This window comes from Brachionichthys hirsutus, chromosome 20 (genome assembly GCF_040956055.1).
Source record: "Brachionichthys hirsutus isolate HB-005 chromosome 20, CSIRO-AGI_Bhir_v1, whole genome shotgun sequence".
In the NCBI taxonomy this organism is placed as follows: Eukaryota; Metazoa; Chordata; class Actinopteri; order Lophiiformes; family Brachionichthyidae; genus Brachionichthys; species Brachionichthys hirsutus.
The window spans coordinates 6310522-6322871 of NC_090916.1; the positions used below are offsets into that span (position 1 = coordinate 6310522).

The 12350-nt window shown below is 48.1% G+C and overlaps 1 protein-coding gene across 1 annotated transcript; it reads left to right on the top strand.

The window, feature by feature from the left end:
- The first annotated feature begins 5046 nt into the window (after positions 1–5046).
- On the top strand, positions 5047–11563 carry LOC137909190 (homeobox-containing protein 1-like). The gene is made up of 9 exons (XM_068753622.1): positions 5047–5684; positions 7051–7136; positions 7612–7722; positions 8905–9058; positions 9227–9309; positions 9693–9788; positions 9941–10035; positions 10744–10827; positions 11379–11563. Exons 1-9 carry the CDS (start codon positions 5047–5049, stop codon positions 11520–11522), a joined length of 1491 nt encoding a protein of 496 aa, XP_068609723.1. The 3' UTR covers positions 11523–11563.
- The last annotated feature ends 787 nt before the right edge of the window (positions 11564–12350 follow it).

The following is a 12350-nucleotide window of genomic DNA, read 5'->3' on the forward strand; positions in this document are numbered from 1 at the left end:
CGATGACCCTCTACACCCCCCCCCCCCCCCCCCCCCCCGAGCAGGAGGGACAGAAACAACACAGGACACAGCGCACAGAAAGACCAGACGAATGACAAGACCAACAACTGCACATCATCAACGTGACAAGGTCGCTCAGGTCAGCCGCTCGTTTGACGGCTCAATCCCTCAACCACAGCGGCCAAAGCGTGCCGATGATGCAGATTACAGTCTGAGGGTCTCAGGAAAGAGTACAGCATATTATCAGCAGATGGACAGAAAGGCGAGCAAACGGAGGCAGCAAATACGCTTCCGGGTGTCATAAAAGATCCCACAGAAACTTGGGCTTTGGTGCATTTTTTTTTGGTTGAATGGTGACACGCAGAAAGCCTAAAGACCAATTTAGAAACAGGAACGCCGCTTTATGAAAAGACAACAGTATGGAAAACCCTGCCTGAGATGGAGATGGGTCCAAAAAAAATGAGATGGCGAGCAGCTGTTCAAGTCAGCTGTCTGGGCCAGTTGTTCAGGGCTGGGAGGCCAGGATGGAGGGATTCACAGACATTAAGGACAGCGGGTATGGTGGTGGGGGGGGGGGGGGGGCTATAAAGGAGCGGAGAGGATTGTGTTAAACGTAAATGACTGTGTTCACTACGGTTCACTTAAAAGGAGCGGGAAACATTTATGTAATCAGTAGGCCCGACTTGGCTCGGCTCTTGATTGCATTCTCTTTCAAATGCAGAAACCGAGTAAGATAACTGCTCTGAGAGCAGCTTTTACTTCCTTATATGGAGTAAAAAATAAAAAAAAAGAAAACAAAGTAGCAAATCACAAAGAAAACCAAATTCAGCCGAGATAATTATTAAAACAAAAATATTTTTATTAACTTATCATTGATATATGTAATAACACTGGCTTTAAAAAAGATTAGCTGAATGAGAGGGAGTGTGTGAACACCTATTATTACATATATGCATTAGTGTAACTGAATAGCTCATATGAGTACTGTATCAAGATGGGAACCGTGAAATATGGCCACTGAAAGCACAACACTGCCCCCTAGTGAAGCTATGTATGGCTATGCCTCCAAGAGGCTCATGCTCAGCTTCAGGGAAAACAAATGAGATGATGCCAAATACAATTTGAGCAGAAGGATTTACGTGAAAGTAAAGCCTCTTCTTCTTCTTCTTCTTCTTCAAGAGGGGCCAGCTGAGCATCCGGCTCGGGCATCTGTTTCAGACGCCTCCTGGAGGTGTTCCGCGCATGTCCCGCCGGAAGGAGGCCTCGGGGAAGACCTATAGGACACACTGGAGAGACTCAGGACCCCCCCCCCCCCCCCGGAAGAGCTGGAGGAGATATATGGGGAAAAGGAAGTCGGGAAATCCCTGCTCAGTCCAGAATAAGCGTTGATGGATGGATGGATGGACGTGTTCCATATTCCATGTTTTGTTTTTGTTTTGTGAGTTTCACAGCGTGTGATGTGTAAACCCAATTTAAACAGTTTTCAAAAGAACATTAAAAAAATGCACTTTGCAATCTTTGGTCTCTGTAGCTGTCAGATGGGGGCAGTGTGATCACATTCTCTGTAGCAGTCGAAGACGGATTATACAATAAGCATTTTTCAAAAGGCTTGTGATGACTTTACATTTATGCCCTCAGTGAGACAGATTGGGTATTCAGTCTTCTTCAAATGCACCTTGACGATCATCACAGGGGAACAGGGTGCTTATTATTCACTTAACTCTGTTCTGATGTTCTCAGCATGACCTCTGGATCAAATTCAACCCATTCCCACCCACAGAATTTCACATGATACTGTTTTTTTTTTTTTTAAACCATTCCTTTCTAATGTGCACAAACCATTTATTGAATCAAAAGTCATTTGACTTGCTGAGCTAAATTTTATATATGAGTTCAGCTTTTAAAAAGGCCAACATTATAAGATGCCAAACTTGTTTTTCTGGCATGTACAAAGAATGATGTGAGGAGCGTAACTATGGCAACTATACCTAAGTAAACCAGGTTCAGGCTGAGATTAAACAGAAATTACACAGTGAAGAATATGAATGAATTAAATACATTTTATTTCACAGTCAAAATGTCCAATTGATGACATGCTAACTTAGCTCGGATCCGTGTTTCCTGCAGAACTACGCCTGCTTTAATGTCTTCTCAACACTGAGTTCAGCCTCATACATATCTAAAATGCGAGGCTTCTAAAATATGCATTTTTGAAGCTTTGTCTTGGTCTTTTCTTGAGACTAAACTCAGGTTTGGGTGTTTTTTGTAGAAGCTACATGTCGTTGCTTTTTGACATGCATGGCTGGGGGGAGCTGCTGAGGGTCTGGTGCCCTGTGGTAATTATCTGCTTCACACGGTTGCTAATCCTGCCTTTTTAATATCCATGACTTTCATTTCACATTCTTACATTAATTGAAATATAAGTTTGGGTTATGCAGTAATTGTGACTATTTGGGAAGGGTTTCTACTTCCTGGAAAATCTGTGTACTTTGTTTTCAAATCAAGTCTTCTGTGGAGAGTAGCTATCCAGTCCCCTCAGACCATCAGACTTTCATGTTGGCATCTCATGATCATATCATAACAAATATCAAATCAATCATTATTGAACTCCGGCCTCGTGATTTCCGTCTCCTCTTCCATCCTTTTCAAATACAGTTAAGTATTTGTTCAATGCCTCATCCAAAATATTACTTGGGGCAAGGAACTCATGTTCTATTTGATCTTTAACAAGAATTCTTATCTCAGCTTTTACATAAAATGAAGTGTATTATCTAAAATATTATATTTTGTATAGGGATTATGGAATATATTGTTTTTACCCAAAGGGACACTATTATTTACACAAACATTTTGTTTAAGGTATACACTAAGTGTGTTTTTTTCAGAATAGCTGGGAGTTCTTTATTCCCAAACTTTAGTTATTTTTGGGGGGACATTCCTCTAATTGTAGGTGTGTGACGGGGGGGGGGGGGGGGGCAGCCACAGTGGTCACATTAAAAACTGCATCGCCTCATATGACAACTGGAGCTCGGCGAGCCACCCATTTCTCCCTCGCGCTTTGCGCCAGGGATTTGTAGTCTTTAATGTAAAGAACGTCGTGGCTTTACAGTAAGGCCAGAACTACATTTCCCTCTCCGCTACTCGGAGGTGCTAGTTGTCAATATGGCTGTTGTCAGACAGACAAAGCAGAGAGGCAAATGCTTCGCCTCTGATTAGAAATCCTTGGAAAGGGGGTCGGACGGGGGGTGGGGGGGCATCGGATCGAAAATCACCTTTATTGTTCGGCTGCTCATGCGGGCCTTTGCTGTAGTTCTTGAGTTAAATGGTTACGTTGGCGATTGGAACGGAGGTAAGTAATTTAAGTACATTTAAAAGTGATGTTATATCAAAGGCTTTGCTAGCACCGCGAGAGCGGCTAACATCCGCCTGCTGGTGACGCTGTCATGACTAGCATGTTATGCTAATCGTACAAAAATGCTGCTAGCTTCAGCGTTAAAATGGGCATTTCCCGTTTGCCACATGAACGTTTGCTAGCGTTAGCTGCTGGGGCAAAGGGCGTTGAAAGCTGGCATCGCCAGTCGTTTGACCCCCCCCCCCCCATAGTCAGCAAAACAAAAACACATGGAGAGAAAAGAGGGATAGAATAAGATGAAAAGAAAAACAAAAACCAGCCCTTTACCACCAAAGAAACTAGCTTGAAATAACATACTTCAGAAGTGTCACTCGAATGCAGCACTCTATTGTCTCTCTCTGTGAATCTGCTTTTTCACCCTTGTGGGTTGAATAGTTGTTGAACCGGTCCCCCCCCCCTTCATTTTATTACTGTTAAGTCATCGATGAGGCTAATACTTACTGTGGTCTAGGAAAGACAGACTAACCTTAATTATCCAAGTTTGATAATTAGTTAACCGAGCCAAGGAGAGCCCTGGAAATAGTTGACCAGGATGGGTAATGATTCAAAGTGTTCGAGCACAATGAGGCTCTGTCTAAAAAGAAAAATCACAATCACACAGCACGAGTGGTCTTTAGTGAAGCCTCTTGCATGTGGGAAGTGCTTCGATTCTCCTCTCTTTAGCGTGGGGGGGGGGTTTGCAGCGTGGTGCTTGTTGGTCGTTTACAGCTTTAGCAGCCTCCCTTATGAATTCTTAATGAAAACTAAAGAGATGAGTTAATATTCACCGGCGCTGCGACGCTTCCCTGCGGTGCAGGCGTAATGTAAGTCAGGACTCACCCCAAGTGATGTTCCCCTGCATTAGTCTGGAATGCCCCCCCCCCCCCCATCTCAAGAGCTCTGTTTTAATTTTCTTCACGATAACTTCGTAATACTTTATATATTGTGGCGTTTTTTTTTTTCTGTCATCACTTCATCTTGGACTTTAGGAAAATGCCAGTGACCCCCTTTTAATCCATTTCTAATCTCTGCATCGGCCGGGCTGGCACAGATGACGGGCAAATCTGCCGCAGTCTGATTCCAGTTGCATTGATTTTGAGCGCAGCAAATTGCTTATGAAAATACAGGCGGCGTGGGCGGCGTGCAGAGCCGGGGATGCACTGCAGCTCTTAAAGAATGGCAGTCAGGATGTTAAGACGGCATCAGCTGTCAAGGTGACTCTGGTACTCTGCGTGTGTCCCAGAAATAGCTGGTTTTTATGCCCCTCCCTCCCTCCTCCTTTCACACGTCTCTCACGCTTATCTTCCTTTTCTTACTTGCCGCCTCTTTTTTTCTTGCGGGTCTCTATTCTCTTTCTACTTCACCCCTCTAAAGCTCCTTCACTACCTTCTTCTACCTCACTCTTACATTCTTATCAGTTAACACCCCCCCCCCCCAATCTTTCCTACTAAATCCTCTCATTTTGTCCCGTCTCATTTTTGCATGACTTTTATCTTCACCCCTCCTGTTCATCTCTCTTCCAGTTTCCTTCCTATAGCTGGAATACCCTCTAACTTGCCTTTCCATAGCTCTTCCCCCCCCCCCCCCTGCATTTCCTCTTTCCTTTTCTCCTCTGTCTCACAACCTGCCTGTCTTGTGTCTTGCCCGGCAGCAGGATGTCTGAGTTCAACGAGGAGCCCCGTTTCACCATTGAGCAAATAGACCTGCTGCAGCGGCTGCGTCGCTCCGGCATGACCAAGCGAGAGATCCTGCACGCGCTCGACACCCTGGACCGGCTGGACCGGGAGCACGGTGACAAGTTTGGCCGCCGCACCTCTTCCTCCTCCTCCTCCTCCTCCTATGGAGGAGGCGGGGCAAACAACAACAACTCTGCCTCCAACGCCACTACATCATTCAACAATAACAACACTGCCTCGGCCACCGCCGCCTCCTCGGCGTCCTGCAACGGCGGCGTCGGCGATCACACTGCGGCTGCCGCGTCTTCCACGACCTCCAAAATCTCCACTGCCACGCAGACGCAGTTCGGCAGCGGAGGGGGTCTCTCGCCCTCGCCTAGCAACAACTATGACGCCTCCCCGCCTCCTGGCCCACCGCCGCCTTCTGCCATCTTGCCCTCGCCAGTGTCGCTTGCGGCGCTGTCACAGAACGGTCGGGATAGCCTAGCCGCTACGCCCAACGGGAAGCTGTCTCCTCCGAGATACCCGGTGAACAGCGCGGCCGCAGCGCGGGCGTTTGGGTTCGAGGCTACGGAAGAGGACCTGGACATCGACGATAAAGTGGAGGAGCTGATGCGGTCAGTAGAATTGGGCTTTAGAACTTTGATTGTAACTCAGCAAATGGATTTATCGCCCATTAAAGTCAACATTTCCAGGTTTCCTTTCATCAAGCACATCAGTGCGTCGGCTTAGCGCTAGCTGTGTGATATTTTCTTTTTTTATTATGGAGACAATAAGAAAAGAGATATTGTTGCCATGGAGATTTTCATTTCAAGACTGCTAGCTTTCTTCTCTTCTTCTTTTTTAGTTGCTTTGCATTAAAAGGGTGTCGTATTATTGTGATGTACTTCAGCGATCATTCTGATGCGTCCTCAGAAGGAATAAGAAGACTTGGAAATCGCAATTGCGCTTCTGATTTTTCCCTTTCTTAGTGCACATTTCCGCCTCTGCAGGAGTTCGGCCTTAGAGTTGGCATCGAACGCGTCACCCTCTGCTCCCTCGTCCTCCCGCTTTCATTTGCAACTCTCCCTCAGACTCGTACGGCAGTTTGTGCTCCATCGATTCACTGGTGTGTCGATGCAAAGCGGCGTTTTTGAGCTCTAATTTTAGCTGCGTCGCGAGAGGCTGGTGTGGAGGATATTGATGTTGGATGTCAAGAGGGTGACGCATTTTCATTTCTGAAAGAGACTTTGATGTGCTCGCCGTTCTGACTGTGTCTGGCATCTGGTTCAAAGGGTGCTGTGATTGCATGGTCTGAGCACCAGAGCTGTTTAAGCTGGGGTGGGGGGGGGAGGGGGGGGTAGGCGTTCAAAGTAAATGCAAAAAGTGAAATATTCATGTTCGTGATGTGTATCAGGATGAGGGATTAGGCCGAGAAGCTTTCGAGTGTTCATGTCATTGTCGGGGAGGGATCGGGGCTCCAAGCCAAGAAGCAGGGTGGGGTCTGCTGTTCACTCGCCACCCGACAATCCTTCAAGTCTCTGCGTGTTAGAATTTTGTTGCTCCCCTGCCGAGGACGGAGATAGCAGAAACATTCCTGCCAACTTTATTAATAGTTGACTGCTGCTGAATTTAAATTCATGCAGCCCTTGCCTTTTGTGTCTCCTCTGGAACGCAACATCGAGTGGGAGGCATAAAAAAAAAAAAAAGGAACAATACATCCATAATGCAGTCAAAATGGAGCCTCAGGTTTTACACGAGGAGGCACAAAACGAGTCAGCGCACAGCAGCGACGGCGAGAAGCGACGTGATCCTGAAACTGCAGTGAACACGTTTTAAATCCCTGCTAAAAAGCGAAACGATCAAAAGCTGGAATTCTGGCCTAAAGCAACTCGGTTCATGCGGTTCTCCTGCAGGCGGCGTCTTCAGAGGCGTTTCTCTGTTCTTAGTCATGTAGTGTGTGTGTGTGTGTGTGTGTGTGTGTGTGTGCTCGTGTGTTTACAGGAGGGACAGCAGCACGGTGAAAGAGGAGATCAAGGCGTTCCTGGGGAACAGGAGGATCTCTCAGGCAGTGGTGGCACAAGTTACCGGTGAGTCGCCGCACGGGCGCCGGCGCCTTCGTTTAATGTGCGTCACGTCATTCTGTGCTTGTCCGGTTGTCATTTACGTCTCGGATATTTAAAGGATGAAAATAACCATTTTAAAAAGTCAACATAAGATGGATTCTTGGTCCCAATGAGGGAGAACATGTTTACCATCCTTCACAAACCTGCTTTGCATCGGTCTAAACCATCCCGGATTCCAGTTCAGCAAACTGAGACAGCCAGTAGAAGGTGATTCAATTTAGCGGCAGCATTCCCGTAGCTTCCGGCTTTCTGTGAGAGACGAGAGATCGGTGAAAGACTAGATTCAGTGCTAAAGAGAGAGAGAGAGAGAGAGAGAGAAACCTTTTCCGCCCTGTATTCCCTTCTGTCTCTAATGGATTCTTCCAAAGGGTTGTCGACAAATTGCACAGAGGGCTCGGTGCAAAATGCTCTCGTAATTCGATGTCTGGCTGCTTTCCAGGCATCAGCCAGAGCCGGATCTCCCATTGGCTGCTGCAGCACGGCTCCGACCTGAGTGAGCAGAAGAAGAGGGCTTTTTACCGCTGGTACACGCTGGAGAAAACCACGCCGGGTACACCTGTCCCACCCTCGCACCATCACTTTGTTTAAAATGGGAGAGAGAGGGAGAAATGGATGCAAAGGTTTTGTGAATACCTGTAGCCTTCGGTTGAAGAGTCGGATTTAAAGATGGATGAATTAAAACAGGATGACGGCTACAGGACAACAATCTATCTTTCCTCTCCTCTTAATGAGGTGTTTAGGAGTAGACGCTGTATATAATGTCACAGTGTCGTAGAGGAAACCTAGAGAGTCGTCTGAGCGGCGTTGGGGTTTGGACAGCATAGATTTATTCATTAGAGTGTACCTGATGCTTTCTTATCAGTTGTGAACACGCATCCTCCCCTCATTGTCCGCGTCAGCCCCCCCCCCCCCTTAGTTCCATTCAGGCCAAGCGGGAGGCAGGCTGCTGTTATTTCGCACGTTGGTTTGCTGCTTCACTAAATGGAACACAACCATCACTAATGTCATTAGTTAATGTCATTATTATTATTATTAATTAAAAGCTGCTTTTTCATGTCAGCGTTGCTTGATAGGTCCGTAATCTGAATCCACAACGGAACCAGAAAAGTAAGTTGTTAAGTAAAATGGCAATTCCTGCCTTTTTAAAGTACAAGTAGCAGATGAATGAAACGCTACGCTGGATTTAATTTGCTTTAATTTGCTCCTGTGAAGACAGACGTGTCTCAACACAGCCTTAGAAATGGACTTCATAGTAACGGCACGGCAGGCGTCCCACGCCTCGTCCTCTGCGGCATGCGCCTTTCGTGGAGCTCTGCCAACACTGACAGCGGCGCAAACACCGCGCTAAGCTATTTATGGGCAGGCTGATTCCGGCCCAGCTCAGCCAAAACCCCCACTCGTGCCGCCATCGCTGCTGCAGAGAAAACTGATTTCACAGACTGGATCGCTGGTGACGCGGTCCGACCTTGTTCGGATTAGGTGCTTGACGTGAGCGTCCGGCCCTGTGATGGCTGTAAGCCGCAGACGTAGCGGGTTTTCTGAGTTTGGTTTTCAGCTCTGCTGCGTCCATGACTTGAGATGAGGCAGCACAATCTTTGTCGGTCGTGTTGCCGCGATCGGTTTCTGTCAAAACAGCCTCTATGAATTTCATGACTGCATGTTCTTTAGACTTTCCTTTGCTGTGGCTGACCCTTCATTTTGGAACAAACCAGTGATTCTCCAAACCTCTTAGGTGCCACCCTAAACATGAGGCCTGCTCCGCTGTCCATGGAGGAGATGGAGTGGAGACAAACCCCGCCTCCCATCACCACGGCCCCCGGGACCTTCCGCCTGCGTCGAGGAAGTCGCTTCACTTGGAGGAAAGAGTGTCTGGCTGTGATGGAGAGGTGGGCAGGCGGGCGGTCCGTTTCATAACTCGTCTTTTATTTCCACGGCAACCCTGCGAGACCCGTCAGAGTCTCGGTCTCGGCGAGCCGCAGTAACTCTGCTTTGTCGACACCATCCTTGGGCAGAGGAATGAATTTAATCAGTGTGACTCCTGTTGCTATTTATAGCTACTTCAATGACAACCAGTACCCGGACGAAGCCAAACGGGAGGAGACTGCAAATGCCTGCAATGCTGTTATCCAGAAACCAGGTAAACCATTGGAGCCAGCAACAACTGGTTGATGTTTATGTGTAAAGAGCGGTAGCGTAATGTGTAATGTGTGTTTACAAAGCTCAGACAAGCAGTAGAAAATGTATGTAAAATCATTCCTTTGAGTAATATTTGTGAATAATATTTGTCTGTCGTGGACACTTTGTTTTTTTTTTGTTTTGGACTTTGTTTAAAGTTTTTTCGGCCCAAACATCCTGCGTCACATTTGATGCGTGATCTGGTCCTCGCAGCGATCAAGCTATGCCCGTGTGACACGTATTTAAACGCTTTCAGTTACGAGACGCTCGGCATAAAAGCTACGAAAGAGGTGACAACGTCGAGTGTAAGGGGAAGCGTGACGAGTGATCGGACTCTCGTTTCAGGGAAGAAGCTGTCGGATCTTGAGAGGGTTACCTCCCTGAAAGTTTACAACTGGTTCGCCAACCGTCGCAAAGAGATCAAGAGACGGGCTAACATTGGTAATGTGCACCACGAATATATGTTGCTGAGAAATGAGCCATTAATCCAATGATAAGTAGTCTTGAGATTGAGAGGGCATCTGTCCTGAGCGAGTTAACTCCTAGTATCCCCCCCAAAAGTCGGGCTGATCTATCTATCCTCTTTCTCCAAGAAGCCACAATCCTCGAGAGTCACGGGATAGATGTCCAGAGTCCGGGAGGACACTCCAACAGTGACGACATCGACGGGAACGACTTCTCGGAGCAGGTAGAGACAGATTAAAGGATCCCGAATGGCACATAAAACCCAGATCTATGTTCCCGACGGTGACTGGTCTGATTAAAGAGACGCACGGCGCCATCTTGTTTTGCTATTGTCCCGCGGATTTGGCTTCTCACTAAACGCATCTAAAAGGCTGATTTTGGACGGCGCTCAGCGTTTCGCTCATTAGTCAAACGTGACCGTACGTTTAACATGCCTTCCATCCCAGCTAAACGACACACCCGCTTGACTTCGCCGATTATTCTTCCTCTGTTTGGTTCCAGTTGTGTTAATAATTGAAATCAGCAGGCTGTTTGGAACTCGACCCCGTGGCCTCGCTGGCACCAATTCACACACACACACAAACACACACGCACAACTGCAAATGTGCAAAGCATGTGAAGCGACTTCAAATGAACTCTCCCCAAATATGGAACGCGCATGAAAACGACATTTTATGATGTTCAAAGCGGGAGACGAAACCCTAACCAGCTCAAGACGCATTCATGAACAAATGTTCTCTCGTTTCTTTCCGTGGAACCGATGAGAACTGAGGCTGCGGCGGCCGGCTGCGGCGGCCGGACGCGGCGGCGCTCCGCATGGCTGTTTGAAGGAGGCTGTTCGACTCCTTCCGCTCTCGTGTTTTGGACACATGCAAAACTATAGAGTCCCGTCAAATGTGCAGCTAAATGTGCGTTGCTTCTGTTTCTGCAGGCATGCGACCTGCCCTATTTTGACAAGAGACCTCTTAGCCGACCTTTTGGCCTTTACCGGCTGGAGCCCACCTCGCCAACACAGGTGCGTCCACGCCGGGGACGGGGTGTACGTCGACCGCACGTTTACGGCACAACAGCCGCCGTGTTGTTCCCGCGTCATTATGCTGAGAGGAAGACCGAATGAAGATCCGTTTCTGCAGAGAGGATGGATTATATTTATTACAACCAGTGAAGACGAGTAACCTTGATTTGGCTAGTTTTACTAGTTTAGTTTATTTAAGAGCAGAAGAGTTCTGAAATCTTTGGGCCATCTGGATCTTCATCGTTCTGCAGGAGTTGACCTTCGCCTTTTTGAGTCTGGTTACAGGAAGCCCCGTCTCCTTCGAACAGAATATTTCAGCGGCGTCGCCGGGTCAGAGTGAAGAGGATCTAGATTAAACGGTAGCATTAAACGGAGACCACAGTAAAACAGGGGCGCTAGCTAAGCGGCTATACTGGCGCTCCTGCTGGTCGGTTTGCATGGCATTAAATCAGGGCAGATGACGTACGTCAGGCAGGACGGTAAAGGATGGCCGTGAGTCCTTCTTCGTCTTTCGCGTTCCGACATGTCCCTCTGTCCCGCCCCCGTCTCAGGATGACAGCGCGGCGCACGGCGAGCACCAGGACCCCATCTCTCTGGCTGTGGAGATGGCTGCCGTCAACCACACCATCTTAGCGCTGTCCAGAACCGGGGGGGTCCCCAACGACATCAAGACGGAGTCGCTGGAGGACGAATGAACTGCCCGGAAACTGGGATTGGGGGGGGGGGGGCAAACCAGAGAGTCAAGAGGACAAAGGGAAGGTGGAATGAAAAAGGTGGGGAAACAAGGCGTGGAAAAAGAGAAGAGATCAAAACAATTTGACTTATTAAACCCTCTGAATCTGTCCCTGCCGGCTGTTCCTCCCCACTCGGCTTCCCTCCCCCCCACCAAGTCCATGTAAACAGTAATTACCCCCCACCCCCACCCCTCCGCCTTCCGATACAATTTATTGACATATGCGGTGGAATTGAGTCACTATAAGTCCTCTGATCTTCATAAAAGATGCACGGAAAGACTCAAAGGGGGGTCCGTTCAACCCTAAAAGGGCGGTCCTCGTCGGGACGCCCCCCCCAGCCCCCCCCCAGCCTGGATGTCTGAGCCGCTCCTCAGTCTATCTCACCTCAGCGTCAACCTCAGAAAAGTACCGTGTACTGTATATAGAATATCTGTTTATGGTTCTCAGTCACACCGACCTACCTGCCTGCATACTCCTCAGAATTAAAACTCTCCGTCAGAAGAGCAGCCTCGGCCGTCACCTGCGGGAAGATGGATTCTCTCCGGCATCGCGGCGGCGAGGAAGGATCACATCCACAGATGGAGCTGTCCAGTCACTGTCCTCTGCCCTCTGCCCTTATCGTTCCTCTGCAGAGTAGCTTTTTGTTTTTGTTTTCCTCGGGAGACCTGCTGTTGGATGAAAGACTACACAAAAAAAACCCACAAAAGAAAGTCGGCTTTAATTTCACACGGGACTGAAGCACACCTTTTAGTTCCTCTAGTACGCAGCAGGTCTTCTTCCCAGGATGTC

Bases quoted from the DNA above. Each gene is read 5' to 3' on its own strand.
- LOC137909190 (XM_068753622.1), top strand. From the start codon at position 5,047: ATGTCTGAGTTCAACGAGGAGCCCCGTTTCACCATTGAGCAAATAGAC. The intron at 9,059-9,226 runs GTGGGCAGGCGG...TGCTATTTATAG, and splicing joins TGTCTGGCTGTGATGGAGAG to CTACTTCAATGACAACCAGT. The intron at 10,828-11,378 runs GTGCGTCCACGC...CCCCCGTCTCAG, and splicing joins AGCCCACCTCGCCAACACAG to GATGACAGCGCGGCGCACGG.